Source organism: Dermacentor variabilis, chromosome 8 (genome assembly GCF_050947875.1).
Source record: "Dermacentor variabilis isolate Ectoservices chromosome 8, ASM5094787v1, whole genome shotgun sequence".
Lineage (NCBI taxonomy): Eukaryota > Metazoa > Arthropoda > Arachnida > Ixodida > Ixodidae > Dermacentor > Dermacentor variabilis.
The window spans coordinates 114,080,776-114,104,039 of record NC_134575.1 but is presented as its reverse complement, the minus strand read 5'-3'; the positions used below and the strand labels follow the sequence as shown (position 1 = coordinate 114,104,039).

The window sequence follows — 23,264 nt, the reverse complement described above, 5'->3', positions numbered from 1 at the left end:
TGTGGCACCCACCCTAATCCTCCCTAATCCTTGCTCATGTACCCTAATCGGTCTTAATGTTCCACCAACCCTAATTCACCTTAATCCACCATATCCACCTTAATCTTCTTAAACAGAACTTAATCCTTGTTCATGCACCTTAATCCTCCCTAATACACTCTAATCCACCTTAATTAAATCATTAATGAATTATTAGTTAAATTGGCTGATCTTTCGCCTGATACAGGAGTGGACATGCTTTGGCCTTACTTAGGTCACGTGATATTTTCTGTTCGCAACGTCACCTTGAAGCATAGGGATTTAAAGGCTTTCTCCTTAAAACTTATAAAAAGCAATGTGGACTAGCTAACGCTCATCACCATCAATATCACGGGTGTACTTGAAATTAATTTTTTCAGGGCTTGCGTTCATTGTACCTGACTGGCGCAAGGATCGACGTAAGCTAGAAATATTAACATCTTTACAAGCGCTATTTCAATTTTCAGTAAAACAGGCAGCGGATCCTAACAATCGCGAAAAGTGCGATGGAGAGGCTGTATCTTCGCACATAATTGTTCACAGCGGAAAGCAGAATCTATAGGGCTGCGTTTCCGGCTGAATAACAACAGTTCGCGACGTTCAAGGTGATGAAGCCGCCGCAGAATATTAAGCATACGGAGGACAACCGCATTTTTATGCAACGTACAATTTGCCGCAACAAAAACGCTGGTGAACAGGCCGGAAGAATGAAAAAAGAAATACATGCATTATGGGATGCTTAGCTACAAGCAATAAGAAAGGTGCCTCAGCCCGCAAAGAACGCTGCTCTTTGTCGGAACAAAGTTCTTTCGACCAATGTTATGCAGCCACTGGTTGCACGCTTTCCTTGTGGCATCATAAAACGGCATAACCATCTTCAGGATTCTTGCTGCAGTTATATGCGCAACAACACGGCATAGCGCTAGCACATAGAGCCAGAAAGACAGCGTAAAACGCTCGCTACGCCGAGCTAGAGCGCCAAGCCAGCTGAGCTGAGGAGAAAAATGACGAGAACGAAAAAGAAAAACACAAGCAAAAAATTGGAGGACGCTTAAGCTTCGCCTTCAAGAGTGGAACGCGACAGCGTTCCCGTCGACCCGCCAAGGGGTGTAAGACAATGGGCTACGGCGCAGCGACAACGCGCCCCGCATCGGACGCGGTGAGCGTCGAGCAACGCAGCGTTCGGCGCGACAACGCAATGTGCGCCTGATCAAGCGACGCACGCCTGAGCCTTAGAAACAGCTCCTTTCTAAGCATAGAGTTTCTCACTACATTACCTAGAGGGAAATCTGGCGCTGCTGCGCTGTGGTATGCATGGGAATGCCGGTATATTGTGGATTCGGATTGGCATCGTTCTCGTAGAGACAGGACACCTTGAAGACGCGCTTGGCAAGTACCGTTCCGTCTGTCACAATGATTCATTTTCTACTAGAACAGCACGTGAAAAGCTGTTTTAGCTTTATTATTACGCGAAAACATATTTTGTTTAACTATGAGAACTTGTTATTGTGTGTACGACTACATGTTACGTAAAAAGTATCAGCGGGCCGCTAAAGTTGGAGGACAGACGACAAGGTTCGCGCTCGCTTTGAAACAGTTGGTCGTCTGTTCTTGCTTTTCTTCGCTTGGTCATGCATCGTGGGTGAGTAAAGATGTAATATGCGTGAATGGAAACATTTTATGAAGATTTTACTTTGAGAACGCGTTATTTGCGTAGCCATATCCACGTTTTAGACGAAGCCTCTTACAACACCAGCCAACACGAGCCTCGCAGACACATATACCGTCATTCCCATGACGGCACGGTGCCCCCTTAAGAAACTCCCATAGACGGTGGCGCCAGATTACCCTCTAAGTGTTATAGTGAGAAACTCTATGTTTCTAAGGCAACAACGCGTTCACTAGAGGCTCTTTCGTACCGCTTTGAAGTATCGAACTCGTGGCTCAGTGGTAACATCTCCGTCTCACACTCCGGAGACCCTGGTTCGATTCCCACCCAGCCCATCTTGAAAGTTTCTTTTAACGCGATAGCGTTAAGGAGCTCGTGTCGCAGAAAAGCCGGCGTCGGCGTCCGCGGCGTTGGCCGTGAGCGATAAATTCCGGCAGGCACTTCATAAATAAAAAGCAACTTCCAAGATGGGCTGGGTGGGAATCGAACCAGGGTCTCCGGAGTGTGAGACGGAGACGTTACCACTGAGCCACGAGTTCGATGCTTCAAAGCGGTACAAAAGCGCCTCTAGTGAACGCGGTGTCGCCTTAGAAACTAGCTGTTTCTAAGGCTCAGGCGTGCGTCGCTTGCTCAGGCGCTTGTCGCGCCGAACGCTGCGTTGCTCGACGCTCACCGCGTCCGATGCGGGGCGCGTAGTCGCTGCGCCGTAGCCCATTGTCTTACACCCCTTGGCGGGTCGACGGGAACGCTGTCGCGTTCCACTCTTGAAGGCGAAGCTTAAGCGTCCTCCAATTTTTTATTTATGAAGTGCCTGCCGTGATTTATCGCTCACGGCCAACGCCACGGACGCCGACACCGACGCCGACGACACCGGCTTTTCTGCGACACGAGCTCCTGAACGCTATCGCGTTAAAATGCAAGATTCGCGCGTTTCGAAGGGCGACGCCAGGGAGACCAACCGTCGTGCAGAAAAATGAGGGCAAAAGTGGTTGCCGCGGGGGGGATGTGCCAGTGGCGAGGCGGAGGCGCGGAGGTCGCGCGGCGGCGGCAGAGTACGAAGAGTGGCAGTACTTTCAAATTATCAAGGGAGTTTATGCCTACCGTTGCGCCACCGCAACTTTGAAGGTCGCCTATTTCAACAACTATTACTTGTAGCACGTTGTCGGGCTGATACGAGGAGGTCTGGCTCACCTCAGGCAGCTGTAGGCAAACAAGTAGATGACATCGTTATTGGGAAATCATAGGACGTGCAATAATCATCACAGCGTACTCCGCGGTAATCGCTTGGTGGACGCTAGGTGCCATTACCTGACGAGGAACCGTATAATGGAGATGACCGAAAGGTTTGTAGTCAGTTGGCTGCGCCTATCCCACGGTGGAAGTGTGGGTGTATCACGGGTAGAATATGGCACCTCATATCTGACAAGCTGGGCCAACTCGACAGCTAAGTAAAATACTGAGGCGTTAGGCAACCGCACAGAAGGACGTTCGCCCATCGAGTTCATAAATTGTGTTAAGTAGTCCCTCGGCCTGTGAGATTGGCATTGGAATCACTTACGCGAACGTTTTGATAGTACGCATGGCGTCCCTGTTATAGGCCTCAATGCGAGACCATTCTGCATTTGTGAAGGGATAAGGTTTGGATTGTAAAACATTTGTGGTGGTATAGTTAACTACACAAATGCGCACGGTGTTCGCACCGACAAGATTCTTGGTGATCCCAAACATAAAAGCACAGTCTCTGCTTGTTGTTGTATGGTAGTTTCAAACCTATGTGACGCGAAACCCGATTCCAAAATTCCCAGCCTTAGGACGCGAACTGTCACAGCGTCTGCTGGCAGTCATTGATTCAACCATAGTGGAAGAGGCCTGTTAGAAAGTATTGTATAAGACGTACTGGTACGTCAGTGGACACAACAGAATGTTACGTGTTTGTCAGCTCCATGGCTCCCAGTTGAAATATCCTATATACTACACGATCCTGCTTAATCTCCAGAGTGCTTTTAACGGCCGGGTAACATGGTAAAAATTTTATGCCGGCTTTGCTTTTCTACCATGCTTTGCACGCATAAACACCAAAAAATATTGCGTGTGAACAAACCAATGCAGTGTTATAGCCCCTCACAATGTAACCGAATTTGCAGCATGGCAGCGCAATGCCGTCTTGCAAATGATAAGGAGTGTTCCTCCATGCGCAGACATGTATGGGTGGAAGCAAGGGATAACCGATTCCAGGTAAATGCGAGACCATGGCGTCTGGACCACTTCCGCTCGAAATGTATCTGCGGCAAGCTGTCTTTTGACAGACCGGATACAGTTCGGATTTCAACCGGACTGCGATGCGCAGTATCAACAACAAGACAGTCATGTCAGTCTGTGACGGCGCTTCATCAACGAAAACTTATTATTGTATCCGCTGAAGGTGCTCCAAGAATTTACCAATGAGTATGTGTGTGCGTTGTTTATCAAATTTCGCTACACTCACTAAAAAATATGTACAGGTAACATTATCTAAGCTCAGTGGCTATGGTGTTGGGCTGCTGTCTACGAGGTCGCGGGATCGAATCCCGACCAAGGCGGCCGCATTTCGATGGGGGCGAAATGCGAAAACACCCGTGGTACTTGCATTTAGGTGCACGGTAAGGAAGCCCAGGTGGTCAAAATTTCCTGACTCCTCCACTGCGGCGTGCCTCATAATCAGAAAGTGGGTTTGGTACGTGAAACCCCATTAATTTTAACTGGATCTAGGAAAGCCTTGAAGTTCCAAGTGTTTGGGACCAAATCCCACAAAACCTTGCCGCAGCATGTCGTTCGCATGTGCTCACACAGGTTGGAAATTTGAAAGCCGGACTGTTGGCTCACACGAGCTAATTTTTTTTTAGTTCGCTCAGTTTGGTAATTTTTACACCGATTGTGTAACGGTAGCCCACCTCGCATTTCGATCAGTGTTTCATATTTTACGCTTAGGACCGAGCAAAACGTCCTTGTCGCTTTTTTGTTTTCTTTCCAATAACAAAAAAAGTTGGACGTCAATTGGGCTCGAGTGAGATGTACTTGTTATAAGCAGCAAACCATGCGCGAACTATATGATAATGTATACATTGTTGCGCCAAAAAAGGAAAATAAATGCTTAGGAACGAAGAGTACGAAACGACAGATTGAGTGCCGAACTTCAACTGATTTTATTCTTACATCAGGGCAGGGAGAATGAACAAATGCGCATGCCTACCTCAGTATTGCCTATAGCGATTACAGTGACGTTTTTAACATTTGCAAATCGTTTTCAAACAGAAAAACAGACGTGTCACCAATACAACTCGTGACTCTTTCTTTTATGTGATGTGCCTCCAAAAGTTCTCTTGCTAAGGTGTCACCACTCCTGCCAAGTATCTTTATCTCACGCAGTAGTGGCTGACATGTTTCTTCGAGGCAAACCGTGCAATGCGCAGGTAAATGCGCGATTACCTTTGTTGATTACAGACAATTCATGCTCCCGGGCCCAACATTAATACATCTCCTCGTTTCTCCAACATAGGATTTCTCACATTTTAGCGGTATTTCGTATATAACGCCCGTCACACATTTCACGTACATTCTAGGGTGCTTTTTCTGGCATCCTGACTTTTTGTCAACGCGGCTTATGCGTGGACACAGTCCAGCCAACTTGCATGGTGCCGAAAAAACAACTGGCACACCAAACCTTGTAGCAACTTTCTTCAACTTGTGGGAAAGCTTGTGGACGTATGGCACAACCGCGGGTTTGCCTCGTTTTTGGTCGGGCCTAGGCGTATGCCTTTTTCCCTTCTCCTTCTTCAGCATTGTTTCAGACCCCACCACAACGACCGAGCTCGGGTAGCCGGCTGTGTGTAGCCTCGCCAATCGCTTATCAAAGCTAGGCTGCATGGCGTGGGGGCACGACTTCATGAGAGCAGATTCAAGGCAAAGAGTGGCTATTCCTCTTTTAACTAGCTTTGAGTGTGCCGAATCATACGGTAGCAATTCCATCTGGGCACGTGGGCTATACTGCCAACATACGTGGTCTTCGTCAAAAACTAAAGACAAATCTAAAAACTACAGAGTGCCATGGGAAGGGATTTCTTGTGGAAATAGCATGCCCTTCTCATGTAGTCTAAAAACATCTAAGATCTGGCTAATGCACTGGTCAACGGAAAAGTTATGGATACCTTTTAAAAGAATTAGAAATCATCGACATATCTAAAAGCCTTAAGGTAGAATCTATCGTCAAAGGAACTGTGCAGGTCGCGGTCAATTGAAGCCAGAAAATGTCACACAGCACAAGAGCGACGCAAGCTCCCAACAAAGGGCGGTCCGACAAGTCCAGAGACCCTACAAGGACCATCGTAACTGTTTTCAAAGAAAATAACCTCCAGCTTCTTCAGTCTGATAAGGAACGACGTTTCGTGGTCTTCTCAGGAGGTGTGTTTAGCGACAAGGCACAACGAGCTGTAGAGAAGAACTTTGTCCTAGTCAAAGAAAAGGCAACAAGAGTCAAGAAAGAAGCTGTAGCCCTTTGCACAGAACTGTATCTTTCAAAGTTAGTCAAGGCAATAAGTGAATGTAACGGTGCTTCCTTAACCCTGTTTTTCACAGCGAAATCTCATAAGGAAGGAATTTCGTTCCATGCCATCTTAAGCTAGAAAGGCTCTTGGCAGCAGGTAGTTTGCCAGTTTCTTTTAGCGAACTTGAAAGCGCTGCAAGTGAATGATCCTTTCACGACTAAGAGCTCTAGAGATGTAATTCAATTCCTGAAAGGAAACGCGTCTATCGCACACGCTTTTTCTGTAGACGTAGTTGATTTGTTTAACTCAGTGCCTCAACAGGAAATGTGTGCCTCTGTTAGGGATTGCATTGACCGCAACGGCCCAGTACATTTTCAGAATCTAGTGGGCATATCCATTGAGAATTTTATGATTTTATTGGAATTTTACTTAAAGTCCACTTTTATTTCTTTTAACGACGAATTGTATGTTCAACGACAAGGGATATGCATTGGGTCCCGCGTCACTCCTGAGCTGTGTGACATTTTCTTGGCTTCAATTCACCGCGACCTGCACAGTTCTTTGATGATAGGTTCTACCTTAAGGCTTTTAGATATGTCAATGATTTTTTTTTATTTTTTAAAAAAGTAACCATAACTTTACTGTTTACCAGTGCATTAGCCAAATCTAAGATGTTATTGGACAACATGGGAAGGGCATACTATTTACACATTAAATCCCTTCCCATGGCACCCTACAGTTTTTAGATCTGTCTTTCGTTTTTGACAAAGACCACGTATGTTGGCAGTATGGACCACGTGCCCAGAAGGAATTGCTACCGTATGATTCGGCACACTCAAAGCTAGTTAAAAGAGGAATAGCCACTCTTTGCCTTGCATCAGCTCTCATGAAGTCGTGCCCCCACGCCATGCAGCGTAGCTTTGATAAGCAATTGGCGAGGCTACACACAGCCGGCTACCCGAGCTCGGTCGTTGAGGCGGTGTCTAAAACATTGCTCCAGAAGGTGAAGGGAAAAATGCATACGCCTAGGCCCGACCAAAAACGAGGCAAACCTGCGGTTGTGCCATACGTCCACAAGCTTTCCCACAACTTGAAGAAAGCCGCTACAAAGTTTTGTGTGCTAGTTGTTTTCTCGGCACCACGCAAGTTGGCTGGACTGTGTCCGCGCATAAGCCGCGTTGACAAAAAGTCAGGATGCCAAAAAAAGCACACTAGACAGTACGTGAAATGTGTGACGGGCGTTATATACGAAATACCGCTAAAATGTGGGAAATACTGGGCTGGACAAACGTGGAAATGTGTTAATGACCGGGCCCAGGAGCACGAATTGTCGTTAATCAACAAAGGTAACGCGCATTTACCTGCGCATTGCACGCTTTGCCTGGAAGTAACAAGCCAGCCACTACAGCGTGAGATATATATACTTCGCAGGAGTGGTGATACGTTAGCAAGAGAACTTTTGGAGGCATATCACATTAAAGAGAGAGGCACGAGTTGCATTAGTGACACGTGTGTTTTTCTGTTTGAAAACGAGTTGCAAATGTTGAAAACGTCACTGTAATTGCTCTAGGCAACACTGATGTACGCATGCGCATTTGTTCATTCTCCCTGCCCGGCTGTAAGAATAAAATCAGTTGATGTTCAGCGCTTAATCTATCGTTTCGTACTCTTCCTCCCCAAGTCCTTATTTTCCTTTTTTGGCGCAACGATGTATTCATTAGATCCCAACCAATTCACCCAGCAAGAAGTTCTGCTCAACTATATTATAAGATATTGAAAATATGAACCACCTTCTTGAGTGCCCTCTCAACGAACCTTTATATATTCTTGCGCAAGATCCACTGATAACATTATCACACATAATTTTCTACTAAGAAAGACTAAACCATGATACGCGGTGGAGGGTGCGTTACTATTTATAAAGGGCCGCAGACTAGAACACACACACAAACACACACACCTGTACACGCACGCACATACACAACATACACACAAGACACACAATAGTGCAGCATGAAAAATCTGGTATTGCAGCGAAATCGGTTATATTTTATTCAACCCTTATTCGAATTCCAAAGCCGTATGACCAGAGTAATCGGTTAGGCTGCCTGGATATTCGGCTATAATATCCGAATATTCGGACATTCGATTATCCGAAAATTGTTTTTCTGAGCTGGTAGCGATGTTATTTTATTAAGTATAACTATCGCGCGAATGTCAGACGGAAAAATCACGAATTCCTCCCAGCAGCGTATGTAAACACTGCGAGTGTTTGAGTAGTACGCTGGTGAATGTTACCTAGATGCATTTACTGCCGTCCTCACCTTCACCTCACCAGTAGCCTTCTTCAACTCTCCACTACCATTATCTGCAAAAATGTGGAGTCCCCCTTCTCCATTTTTTTCCCTGCAATGAGGGCACCCGCGTTAAAGCTGGAGCTTTAGTGATCGATTAAGTTGGCTGAAACTGTAACTATAGAGATATATGTTATAACATTTCTTTTAACCATGACCCCCAGGACAGTTTGGTGTGCGCTAGTAGAAGGTGTAGATTTTTGATCCCAGGTACTAATGCATTCAATATGTGGAGTCAGGTGCCAGAGGGGAACTTCTTGAGGAAATTACAGGTATGCTAAAGAACATAGCGCCTCCAGTTCATGAACTCTGAAAAGCCACTGACCAGCTTAACCAGTTGCCCTCCATATATTGTTCAGTGCAGAGCCCCATGTCAGTTGGCTGTTAGGCGTATCTCTTCGAGCTCCAGCTTAGACAAAACTTGGGCACCATGAAATGGTGGAAGGCCCTCGAAAGTACTCAAGTGGCAGCCCAACCTGCACAAATCATTGCGGTAATAATACTAATAGTAGTAACGTGGCCAGCAACGCCTCCTCCACAAGCTCGTAGAGCATACGCTCAACTGCTGGAAATATAGTAACAGCTAAAGGAAATTGCTTTTATCGGGAGATTTCAGTTTTCTTGTATTCTATCTGCAAAATAAGGCATGCTGCGATATCTGAAAATGCGGAAATGGAGTTCATTAGTCGATATTCCCCACGATGAAATGCAATTTGCCGTCCCGTGCATTCCCTTATAAAGTTATTCACATATAGAGGGAATGAAGCTGTGCTACAGGCCAAGGCTGCATACAGTTCTTTCTTTAGAGGACGTTTGCGTACACTGCGTGTCATATCTTGCACCAACACAAAAATCACGCTTCAGGTTTCTACACTGCTGAAGAATTTCAAAATGCTTTGCTGCTGCAAATGCACAATTCTCACCCGGGCAGGGCTATTGATGGCAAACTACCTATTAATAAACAATGAAAAATCAATAACTTGCTAATGCGTTTTCGGGTATTGTATTTTGTTGGATGCATTTCAGTAACAAGCATATTCGCTTCTACAGGACGTTCCAGTTATCATCAGAAGCTCTAAAATAGAGCTGATACACGATTGTGAGATTTACGCCTGTCAGTAATCCTTTCGCACCCAACGCCAAACTAAATTTCGTGTGGTAAATACAGCCTAAGTATACGAGCTTTGCAAATTTTTAACATTTTAATTCACGACGCCACCTAAAATGAAGTAGTGACTGTTGTGTGCTAAAGAAAACTATTCATTCGTTCTCATCGCGCTTTGCCAAGCACAATAATTTATTTCGCACGTTTATTAGAGCCCGCGAAATCCAAAAGGTGTCTGCCGGACGTCCTGACATCAGTCTTCCCAAAAGTGGTTTGAAGTAATTAACTCCGCTCATTACCTAATGGACAACCACCTGGTCACTGCGAAAGGCTGCAATCGTCGCGCGGAACACACAGCTTGTGACTAGCGGAAGCCAGCGCCGATAGTGTGCCCCTTCTAGGCGACAGCCCAGTCAAGCAGCGAGATGAATTCCGTGATGTCGCTTTTCGAACTACTGGTTCTGCTAGGGTGGTTACTTGGGCGAGTTGGTAATTCATGATCAAAAATAACGTACAGCGCGAAGGAAAAGGACTGCGAGAGACGACATACACAGCGCTGTGTATATCGTCTATCGCAGTCCTTGTCCTTCGCGCTGTACGTTATTTTTGGTGCAGCTGTTCGCGGGTGCGCGATCACGCAGCTCGTATTTCGCGTGCTACGATTGGAGCGCGGTATTCATGCACGAGCTGCTGCGATAAAACTGATTCAGCGGGTTGCTTTAGCTTTTCTCTTCAGAACCCAAGGTTTGAATTAAAAAAGAAATGTTGAAGAATGCAATCCGATTAGCTGCACAAATAGCAAACAATAATAATCCTCGTGGCTGAACGGTCTGGTGACTGAACACCCAGATTCTCTGATCGAACATTATGCCACTATATTAAACAGCTCGGCTAATATTAGCTAGGTCACATCACATAAAAAAGATAAAAACAGCCGTGAGTTCATTTTTCTCCCGACATATGAGTTAAGGTTTAAGTAGGGCATTCGTTTACGTCATTAGCTAAGACGCCATCTGTGTCCTAAATGTGGCGAAAATGTACGCCCATGTTTTGCTCGTGGAGTAATGAACATCCGGCTAAATCGATGTATGTAACCTTTTACTGTTCCTTTGCTTTTTTCCTTATGTAGTTTTGTTGACCTAACATTACCGCCGCATGTAAAGAAAAATCGGCAAAGCGAATAATTCATGCAGAATGAGTTGGTATCAGCGTGTCCTAGAGTGTGGTTCTAGAGCCTAGTCGTAGGCCTGAGGACACTGGTGCATTTCTGCACGGAGACTGCAGGAATTATTATTAACGAGAATCGCACGGCGATGCTATAGAGAAGGCTAGCAATCATCTTATGGGCAACTTTAAGGCTCCGTGGTTAACCAGAGTAATGAGACGAATCCTCTAAGCTTTTTGTTTTAGACATCCTGTTCGGACTGTGCCGTACGCGAGCGTCGTGAGAAAGTTGGCAGATTATTGCTCCACATACATAGTGAACGCCTAAAGGTGCACACATGTTTGCACGAACAATACGAGCAGCCGTCTGCCGGTACCCAGGAACGCAAGGAGTATAAGCGGAAGCACTTATCAAGAATCAATGGACACTTTCCTTGAACCTTCTTATGAACAGCGTTTTTCACGTTCGAACACCCGATTATCCGTCTAACCAGTTACATGAACCTCGCTGATGTAACATTGATGTCACCTGTAACAAGGTCTTTAAAAGACTAGGTTACTTACATCGTACACTGCGTCTTGCTTATGAAGAAACTAAACTTACATATAAAACCCTCATTCGGCCCATCCTCGCATATGGCTGCGTTGTATGGAATCCATCCAAGCACCGTGACGTCAAAAAACTAGAATCTGTGCCAAAAGAGGCAGCGCTTTTTGTTTGTAGGAGCTATCAGAAGGAATTTTAACCACTTAAATCTGTTCCCCTATTTGGTCTCCCTCCTCATGCAGAGCGCCGCACACTTGAATGTCTAAAATTCCTTCACACGTTAATCAATTCTCCTCGCCTGTCCTCTCTAGATGACTATTTGACTTCTTCCAAACCCTCAAGTACGACGAGTTACCATGCTCTAAATATGTCAACCTTTATTGCCCACACCGGTTCCTTTAAATACAGTTTTTTTTCATCAACAATTGAAGTCTGGAATTCATTCCCGGGCTACATCCGTTCACTACACTAACATAATTCACGTTAGCTTGTTTATAAATGTTTGTACGTTTGTTCATCCAACTCTCGCAATAGCCTCATTGTGGCTGCTGTATGTATAAAAAGTGAAGAAAAAATATCCATTATTTACGCTTTCTGAAATCCGCATAACCGGATAACAGATCTTCAAGACCAGATAAACTTCCTTCCGACTAAAGCGGATAGCCGGTTTGACTTATATTCTTGGCAAACACTATCACACCCAATCAAACACATGTGTACACAGACACACGCGCGCGCGCACGCACATCCTGCTTCTTAGACAATAATTACAAGTAAATTCAATAACTTAGATACCATAATTTGGTCAGTGAGTCAAGCGCATCTCCCCCTGCAAGAAAAAAACGATAAAACTCATCCATGGTCACAATCTTTACATCCAGATGGGAGCGTGTTTCAAGTTATTCTGAGAGAACTTTGGAGCTCCAATGATCTACATGGCCCAACCTTTCATCCCCTGCAGTAACTTTACAGCTGCCCAAATGACCTTGGGTCAGTGCTGCCCGTGAGAAATAGACGAGAAACTACGTTGCGTTAAAATGAATCTTTACTTGCCTTTTCCTTATGCTTTCCCACTGCTGATACTGTGGCTGTCTTGCACGTCGTGCCGGTGATGATTCAGAATGTGTACATGCAAGGAAGGAGCGTGGCAGCGAAAATAGGAGATGCGAGAAATTTGTTTGTACCTTTGCACCGCGTGGAATGTGCACAACGCCCTCTGGAGCTCCCTGGACGTCGCCACATTTAAACTTTTGGTAGCTGTAATTATCCGCGAGACCTCCCAAAGCATTGCAGGAATTGCAGCGCTTACCTAACGTGGAACTCCAGAGGAAAGCTACTTGAAATGGTGAAGAGGCGAGGTGAAAGGACGCAGAGAATGAGTAGCTCTGACGCCGCCCCGAAACGAGTGAATAACAGCCTTGCCCTTCTTCGCTCGCAGTTCGCACACAAGGGGGGCGGGGGGGGGGGGCAATAGGAAAAAGGTGACATTAGAATGCAAGAAAACGCTGATACTATAGACACGACAGTGCTAGCAGGGAAAGTGCATAAATTTAAATTCAAGGTGCGGTACGGGCACGTTTCTGCTATTTCTGCAAAATTAGCACCATGCAAATGTGTCAAGCGTACAAGTTACGCAGTGCGTACACAAGCACAGCTCCATTAATAAACCACACCGCAAACTCTAGGCCTCAAATCCACACTTCTGTGCCCGCCGTGATAGCTTTGCGTCTATGGCACTGCTCGTGGTCGCGCATTTGATGCCTGCCACTGCAGCCGTATTTAGACGGTGACGAAATAGAAAACGCTCATGCACTTAGATTTAGGGACACGATAAAGAATACCACGGTGTCAACATTAATGCGGTATCCGCCACTGCAGCGCGCCTCATTATGTGATTGTGGTTTTGGCACTTCAAGGCCCACAATTCTGCCAACACTTCTGCCGCGATGTCATGTCCCATGTGCGGCAATGACGTTTCTCAACCCTCTCAGATGTCATGAAATATGGCACACAACAACGCCTGAAGGAAACATCTCTCCCTGTATGGTGTCTGTACTACGGATGGAGCAGTGGTGCAAGCAAGGTAACGTTTAACACCAACTTACTACCGTCGTGTTGTACTGAACGATAAAGAAATTAAACATTCAGCGTGAACATCAGCGTTAATTGTCGTTAATTAAAGCAAACAGCACATATAGCTTCAGTTACATCGGCTCCCACTGTGCGTGGGGGGGAGTAAGATTTCTACGATAAATTGCAGGTTGAAATTCACCAATTAAGGAATAATTTTTTTAACGATGCTACCTGGATCGCTATTCTGCAGCATCAGTAAATATGAAATTTGTTCTTGTTATTTCGTGAACTACGATAGGCAATAACGCAACAATGTTTGGGTGCGGGCCGATGCAGCGTGACCTTGGGACAGCGATAAATGGATGGGTGAAGGAGCGAAGGGGCTAGTTTCCCCAGTCGTTCTGACCCCTGCCCCCCCCCCCCACACACAAATCAAATTAAAAATACGCAGATCTCACGCTCACGGATATTTTCGGAAGTGTGCATCTCATGTTTTCTCATGCAACCGCCACAGACACGGCCCGTTAAAACAAAATTGTTAGTTCACGAGACAATGTTTTGTTGCAGACGATGCAATGGGACTGTGGAGCAGAGTGGCAGAGAACCCTTAGGGCATTCGTAAGGTTCATAGTGCACAGCCGACTGATGAGGACAGTTCGTTTTATTTTGCGCAGTTCATTGATCAAACATTGAAACAATTGTACAGTAGGAGTGGGAAAGGGGAAAGACAGAGCAGAAGCGTGGGACCACGAAAATTTTGTTTTTCTCAGGGATCAAGGTCACGCTTCCGCTATAGTCACTGGTAAATTTTCACTGTTGCCGAGAAAATGTTTAAGGAAATGCTTGTTTCTGGGTGGTAGTGCCACACTGGCACCACAGTACGATTTTACAAAACATTCGCAGTTTCTCCCGAATGGCGAAGCATCGATCACTAGAGCAAATTAGCAGAGAGCTATAGCAACTAAGGATAGTAGTTCTATCGACCATATAAATCTGCAAACGTGCGCCTACTAACTAAATTGATAAGCATGGTGTCACGCGCGCACAATCAAGCTTCAATACATTTCACTCGATGACCGCGAACATTCACAATGGATAGGCTGGGGTGAGGAAGCACGGCAACAGCAGCGAGCGAACTGACCTTCGTGCTGCCTGTCGTTTCAACCCGAACTATGCGGCGAAAACACAGCGCACGCGAAGTTGTTAGTACTCTGACCCTATCGCAGATTGCTTTCTGGGTAAAGCTCGCGCAGCTAAATGCGGCCCTGCCATACGCATATGCCCTCCACCTGGTACCTTGTGCGCGAGGGAAGACAGCGCGCTTCCTCCCCGTTTTGCTCCCTCGCGCGCGAGATGGAGCCACAATCGTAGGCGCACCTTTGGACACTTTCACTCGCAAGCACAGCATACAGTGTACGGCGACAATGTTAACGGGCCAGGACATTATACGGAACATGACGCCGACGACTACTGAAGAAACGCGGCTTTAGTGTCCATATACTTAATGTCGCTGTAATATTCTTTACTATGTTCTTCAAGCTCAACAGAGACATTGAAATCAGTCTGAATAATTACATTGCATTCTAACGTAGCCTAGCATTTTACCGAACCCATGAACTTGACACGAAATCTACTGTTCTAAGTTTTCCATCGGGTTTAGTAGATTTGATGTAAATAAACGAACCTTGGCACTTAGAATGCTCGAAGGGCATAAAGTATGGTTTTTAAAGAAATGATAATAAAGGAACAATTTGAGAAAAAGCTGTGTATATATATATATATATATATATATATATATATATATATATATATATATATATATATATATATATATATATATATATATATATATAGATATATATATATATATATATATATATATATATATTAGGCGACGAGCATTTGATGGCACTCCGGCAAGCGGTTGGGTAACCGGAACGAGCCGCAGGAGAAAGAAAAATCGTCCGGTAAAAGATATTCAGGACGCCGCGGCTCGGGCACACACCACACCTGTACACATGGACACACCTGTACCTCTTTACATTTTCGTCTGCAAGGTTGTCAGGGTATTTCGCAAGTTCCTATGAGTTCTTGAATGGCACTGTCAAAAGAGCACAGGTGGTAAAAAGAAAGTTTGCCCGCGTGCATGCATTGGGCTATAAATTACGCAACATAGAATTTGGCATTCAGCACATGCGCGTCTTGTGGAATTGAAATTCTGTTGAGATGTGGAACTTCTACTCTGTATCTAACTGCAGTAGTCAGATTGAGTTTACAAGGTTGGGTTTTGAAAATATTCGTTGCTAGCCGATTGGGGCAACACCACATGATCTCTGAATGAGCAACCGGTCCTTGACAACAGACGACGGAATTGACTAAAATTTCTGATGCACACTGCAAACAGTGCTCGGTATTTCGCAGTCGGAAATTTACAAAACATATCTTGCATGGTGTGATGAGCCTTTTTCTTTTACATTACTTTGCTTAGGAGGTAATAAAATCACGATCGTCGTTCATGTATTGCCTCCACAATACTTTTTTATAATTACCTGTTCTAAATGTCAATGATAATATTGAGCGGCTTGATCAAGAAAATACCGAAGACTATCAAGCTAAGAAGAAATTGCAGGGCTTTTTAAATATTCCGGCTCTCATTATGGAAATTCATATTTCCTGCTAGAAAATAATGCTGCGCTACAATATAGAGAAGTCAATTTATTTGCTTTTGGCGATCAGGCTACTTGTGAAGAATTTGGCTGTAGCTGCAATGATGAGAAGCGCCTTGATAGCTGCACTGCATAATTTATTTTCAGCAATAGCAGACATATCATTGTGATATTAGCAGCAGTGCAATGACATAATGAAGCATAAGGTATGCTTTATGGTGTACAGACCTGAATCACCTATATTGAGTTGGATTTCAGTAAAGACAAAGAATATCGGCGTCGTTCTGAATATTTTTATATTTTTGTAGACTAATGCATTTTATGATACACAATGGTGGAACAAACTAAAATAACATTAAAGCATTAGAGCTTTTGTAGCAGATGGAGTGAGGGGGCACGTACTAAATGATTGGGCGCAGGAATACCTTTCAGAAGTGTTTAGGGAACAACTATTTACCGTCATACTCAAATTTCTAACGGAAGTTGTTTGCGAGAAAACAGTGTGTTTTCGAGCAATAATAATGCCCGTTAGAATTTCGCTCAGCTTTAAATAACTAATGAAATTATTTAAAATCAAGCAGGGTGATCGTCAGTAACCTCTCTGGCGCACGTAGGTTGGGCTGACCTCTTGCAACAATAATTTCCGACTTATACTTTTCTTTAAAGAAATAAAATGTAAAGCAAGCTGATCATTCCCAAGTGAATGTGTTAAATTTTTCGAAGAGCACCTCAGACATTTACTCAAAAGAATACACAAGAAAAATATTATTTTTCATGTTTTTCTGGTAGCGTTCCACAAATTGCTGACATAAAGGGTGTTTTCTTATTTCATAAATGTTTTTAAAGAAACCTACATATTTTGATCAAGTTACGTCACAACAAATTAATTATCTGATTATCGTTATCTGCGAGCAAAATAAAAGCAATTAATTCCCTAATTAATGTAATCACAATATCAACTTATTAGCGACAAAATTTACGGCACATATTCCCAATTCAAACTTGAGACAAATCGCCGTAGAAGTCTAGTTACAGATTTCTGTATTTCAATATGACCGAGTGGTCCATTATACATGGCATCAAATTATTTGGTCAATTCCTTTGGTGGCGACGCGGCAACGCAAAACGAAGCTCTCCGTCCAATAGTCTTGTCACGCAGCAGTCTTGCGTACATTGAAGCTGTTGCAACTTCCGTCTTAGCACGAGCTTATTCTGAGTGGTCGTTGGCACCACTCGCAAATGGAAGAGTAGTTACTTTACCAGTAGGGACGAGACAGGCCCCTCTATGGCGCAGCATGGCGCATCTTTATTTTATGCAGCCCTACTACGTCACAGGGGGGGTGGCACCAGGACACCCACTTTGCGGTGCCACGTGAGTAATCAGGTAAATTGAAGGAATAATTTGGTGCCAGTTATAATGATCGACATGCCCATTTCGAACTGTAGACACACGTAAATAGGCAGTTGTGACGGTTGCTTTCAACATTCCAAGTTGAACATTTGCGAGGAGTTTGTAACGTTAAAATTAAGTAGAGCAATCAGTTAGGTTAATCATTCACTTGCTCAATTTTTTCTCGCAAATAACGTCCTCCTGGGAGGATAATTGATCCGTAGTGACGTGGTTTAATCGAATTTTGTAGAATTTTTTAGGGGTTCTAATTAACAAAAATAACACTCTTTACGAATTTCGATAATAATAAAATAAAGCTTCCAGGATTTGTTGCGCCCCTGCCTGCATAACTTGTTGAAGCACAGGGTTCGTAAAAAAACCCATTTCACCGAAGATCAAGTGTGCTGCACAGTAATGAAAATGGTAGTGTGCGTTGGCGCAGTATACGGCCATCAAGATTGCGCCCCGGATAGCAGATTCAGCGCGAATGTGCGCCATATCTAGCTTTTTTTAAGCAAATCTACCCTTTTCAGCCACATGCTGTGGCTCTGCAGATGCCAGTACGAAATATTTTGCATTATGCCGTAAAATTGTACCGTTATTTCATAGTGACTACAGGGCTTGTAGCTTTACTGTTTGTTATGACTTGTAAAAATGGGACAGTTATCTTTTTAACAGCGATTACTTCTATGTGCGTTTCTGCTTCTGATTGCAGCGAAAAATGAACTGCGTCACTTATGTGCAACTATATTATTTGAAATGAGACAGCTGCATGCTTAAAATGTGCCTTGTCAGATGTGTTTCTCAAATTTACATATAACTCCCGTGAATAGCACTATGATTGACGCTTTACCTTTTACCCCCCACCAGATGATAATATTGTGTCGACTTGGTGTGTTTAACAACATTGCCTCATTAACAACTTTAAAACAATATGCCGTTCATCCTCGTAGTCCTCGTTTCTTCTGGGCGTATTCAGCACTTTTTCGTAAGTGTCAGAGTGTGTCTTTTAAGCTCGTTACAAGAAGATGACAAAAGTGGGTCGACCCAATGCACTCAATGTGAGAAGAGAGAGGGAGCACAACATTAACATGTTCCATAAAGAGCACACAGAGTATGCGCACATTACTTACAAAAAATGCTGCACAACTAAGTGCGAAAGTTCGCTAGTTCACACATCAGTCTTGACAAGAAAGCAAAGACATCATTCTTGCGACCCAACAGTGTACGAGCACGTAGATGAACAATTTCTTCAAAGTGAAAAAGAACGGCACATAAAAAATGTAAATATCAAGTAAAAAAGTGGAATGATTGGCGTCGAATCTGGGTCTCGGTGGGCTTAGGTGGGTCGAAATTTGTTCGGTGGGGAATAGCGTGCTTTCTGCTTCAGCACTGAGGCCCTGGTACTGCTACCAGAATTACAGCGTGCACTATGAAAAAGCTCGGCATCCAACAAAAGGCAGGGTACAGTGAGGACAATTTCACGTCATGTTACTGCGACGTTTTACTTCATTATCTCGAAGACTAATTACTCACTTGGCACAAATAATTCAGTTTACTCGTAAGTGAAAATGCTTAGTCCACCTGCAAATTTTTGTCAACTGCCGTATACTATGATGCCTTTATTTCGGGATGTGATTTGTAACGTATAACTGCATAACTATTTGTGGGTAAGACAAGCTTGAATCAAAGAACGTGTTGGGACATTTATTGGAATGTAATCTATTCAGAGATATTTTATTCAGTTAAGCTAAATATTGTATTTTTGCCTTTATGTATCACATCCCAAAGCACCAATTTCTTCGTATCCTATTATTTGTGTGCATGAAAAGAGCTTTTCTAGCTTTGGTTTTTAACATTAGAATGTATTATCAAATGAAAAAGAAAAGCCTTATACCGCACGTTGGCCTTTCCACTGTAGACGCTCATGTGGTTTTATGAAACTTACGACCCACTAATGCAGAAAAACGCGCCAAGTTTCCTCATGTTGGATTCAAATTTTTTTCTTCAAAAAACATCACTAGCGCCGAGACATTGATCTTAGTTAATAACAGGAAGCTTTATTTACGGCCCACCTACGACTTTGATATTCAAATACATGTAAAAAATCGAACTGCTCTGATGGGAAAACCGCAGAATTGATTTGAATAATACTTGAGGTAAGTATAAGAAAACCTGAATTCTAAACACTGTAGGAAGCGAAATTTATATTTGCGGCCTCTATGTTTCTTTTTTGAGAAAAATTGGCAGAGCAGTACATTAAAAATACACTGAAGCACAAATATTAGAAATCCATAATTTTGCACAACACAGACATCTTCGTTATAGAACTGTGTCTCTTTGAGCACCCAAAGCGGCCACATGTGACATACAACTGCACAGCTCAGGCGACATCGGTACAGTGCTTACATTGGTTTCACAAACGTACACCCCGGAAATGGGTGATAGGTTTCAGAGCATTGTAAAATGTTTCAATTTCAGCAGATTTAACTGCCTCAGCAGACGCACCTTGCAAAATTGTGATGTCATTTATTATTGCTGAGATACAGTATTACTTTAATTTAATGGATTTTTAAATTTTGATATGTCAATAACTCTTGTAAAACACAACCGATCACCTAATATATGCCGTGCTCCCTACAACCTGTGCATTCAAAATTTTTTTTTCTCTGAAACAGAAAAATTTCAAAAATGGTGCACCGGTAGAGAACAAAATTATCAATAAGCTCTCCAGTACTAAGTTAGGAGTTCCTAAAATAAAGCAGGCTAGAGCGGTTGCAAGATGTCAGCTCATATACTTAGTAGTCCATGACTGTTTTTATCGTTTACTTCATGAAAGAAGGGCGTGGCACTGACAAAGTTCTTACCGCACCGCTCGCCTTTCGGCCTCGTCTTCCTTTCAATTGAACGCTGCGAGAACAATCATGCTCTACTTGAGTCGGGTAAGCTGCAATCCGCCGCGCCAGTATTGTGATCTGCTCAGTTTGAAACGAGAACGTGCCTTCTGAAATTTGCTCCAATGTTTGGCATAACAAAAGAAACAAAGATGTCCGAGATTGTAAGAGAAGTGGACTTTATTGAAGTGCGGCAACGTGGACGCGGTGGTATGCAAATTTTAAGGAATTCTCATTGCCTAACAAAATGGGACAGTATAAAATTCCCGTACAAGTATTATAACGCAAAAGAATAAAGACGCGGAAACATACATTGACTGGACGGGCGCCAAGATGTGTTTTATTTAGCTCACATTCCTTCCGCGCCATCATAGTTATACGTTTCAGTACGCCTGAGCAAGTAGGTGGAGCAAAATATCTTTTCAGCTGCAAGCGCGACTTTATAAGAGTTTGAATGGCACCCTGAGAACTCTCAGTGATGTGATGTGGAACGGCCATAACGCGTTAACGCAAAATGTCCAATAAATTGCTCCAACAAACCATTTTGAAGCATCGACCTCAAATGGATGCCTAGTTATCAATTGAATCTGAAGCGATTTTATGAAAGTTATTTGGAGCACGAGTGGGGGCTGAGCTCTAGTACAAATGATTGTCAGACAGAGGAGTTCCTGGAGCGTGTCATTCGTTTAGAGTCATTTATGCAAACAAAGATATCGTGATTTAATGTCTGGACTATATAATTAAAATATTTTCTTCGATGAGCTACGTGGCAATTTACTGGGACATTGATTAGAGAATATCAAGCTTAAAGGTGCAAGAAAACTGATCCTTTGAGTCTTCTAGCTTATGTGAACTCAGTCACTAACGATGATCATCGGTCTTATAACATTCTTAAGAGTAACGAAAGCTACCGGAAGTTAGGTATTGAACCACTAAATATCAAGGGTTATTCTTGATACAAGGAATTCACAATCTCTTTTTCTCAACTTTCGCGGATGCTAGGAAAACAATAAATGTAAAACTTCTGTCGGACACAAAGGCACCTTAAAACAGCCTTTTCATAATATCTGAAAAGGTGTGAAGCAGACGCGATGGATATGTCATAACGATTGACCGGAGTGAGAGCGGCAACAGGTGTTCCGCGATATTAGATGGTCTTCATTTCAAAGATGTCAGCATGAGTCTTAAAATATCCTTGATTTATGCAAAGATATGCTCACGTAAGGTTAACTAATTTTTTTTTTCGTCCATTATGTGCCTTTTGTGCGGGAGATAGGTGATACAAAAGCAGCCACTAAAGGACCAGCTGTCGACTGGAGTTGTGTATGTGGCTCTCGCTGGTTATGGAGCTGACGTTTGTGTTTCCGTACCTACATCTTAATTTTCTATTGTGTCTGTGTTGCTTTCCAGTATTTTTGGCGCTATTATACAATTTATGTCGGAAAGCCTTCTTCGACACGTTGTAGTGCACCAATGTCTTTCCGAGTACATGAAGAATTGCGTCTATAAAAGGGCGAGCGTACTTGTTGAGCATGCCCTACAATAGTGCACTTTAGCAACTTGGAGTGAAGCTTGCAGTAAAAGGCTTTTTGACTCTTACACATATTTTTCAGAGCGCATCATGAGCTGCGACAAACTGGTTGCGATAGGTACGATCCAGCCTTCTGCTTGGAGCTTTAAAATTTGCAGCAACGTAATTTCATATGTGAAATGGATGTACGAAATCTGTTACATACTTCGGAATAGAAAACTTCAGCATACACTTTGCTATCGCGTAAAGAAGTATCGCGAGGTAGTGTGCTTGTTAATTATCTCATTTTTTTTCATGGATGACTCCAGAGAAAATGAGTAAATACAGAAACGGTGCTGAAACTCCCGGAAACCATTTACATGGCGACATATGATTTTAGCGAGTAGAGAGTCGCCTTTCTTACCTGGTAAAAGTCGAAAGGCTCCAACTCGGTGACGTTGGCCAGACTGTCGTTGACGTCCTTGAAATCCATAATGTAAACAGGCCGCAGTCTTGGCTCTTAACGTTTTAACGTTTCATAAATAAATGATGAATACGTCCTTCTTCATATGTTCAATGATCACCCTGGAAATATCTAGCTGGGATCAAGGCAATTAGGAAAGAACTTTGTCCGCCAAGCGCAACAATTAACGGAGCTAGAGAAAAAAAAAGAAACAGCTGCTTCTTCAGGTTGTGCACTTGCTCGACAGACCTGTCCACAGCGACAGCACTGACCCCCGCGACCTCACACCTTTGAAGCGCTTCGCACGCAGCCCGCGTGCGGCGAACCCGAGCTCGAAGCCCTCGATCCAAGGCGACTGGCGCGCACCGGCCCGTCCGAGATGAAGTAACAGAGACGCTCTGAAATTCCAGGGTTCCTGCCGACCACCGATCTGGTCCTGCCCTCACTTTTCACCCTCACTCCTTATTTCTCCTCCTTTCCCTGCTTCTTCCAATTCGCTGTCATCAGCGCTCGCCGGGCAGTGCTGCCATCTAGCGGCGGTGCCGGCGATGGCGCCGCGCCACAGTGAAACGGCGCGGGGATTGACAATCTCGGTGATCTCGCCGCGCGCCTATTCGGAGTCGCCACAGCGGTATTTGTTGCTCATCGAGCAGAGTATTTCGTGCGGTTTGTATCTACGCTTGTTGTACGCACCTGCAATCAGCGTGCATTTTCATGTGCAGAATTTATTTTCTTGCCCAATGACGTCAAATGGGAATTGCGCCGTATTTTAACTCTTAAGGCTCACGTCTAGCGGGAATTAAAGAAAAAAAATTGCTAGCTGAAAATTGTATTAAAATGTCAAGGCTTCGGGACAACTTTGCATTGATGAGTGCTTTCAAATGCGTATTC

At 43.8% G+C, this 23,264-nt stretch overlaps 1 protein-coding gene across 2 annotated transcripts in view; it reads right to left on the bottom strand.

Moving 5' to 3' along the window:
- The window catches only part of LOC142590541 (cardioacceleratory peptide receptor-like), a 232,110-nt gene extending 209,353 nt beyond the window's left edge, over positions 1-22,757 (bottom strand). For both annotated transcript variants that reach the window (XM_075702738.1, XM_075702739.1), the window contains exon 1: positions 22,335-22,757. In XM_075702738.1, coding sequence (XP_075558853.1) covers positions 22,335-22,403 — 69 coding nt within the window. In that variant the 5' untranslated portion in view covers positions 22,404-22,757. The remainder of the gene's footprint in view (positions 1-22,334) is intronic.
- Positions 22,758-23,264: the final 507 nt, after the last annotated feature.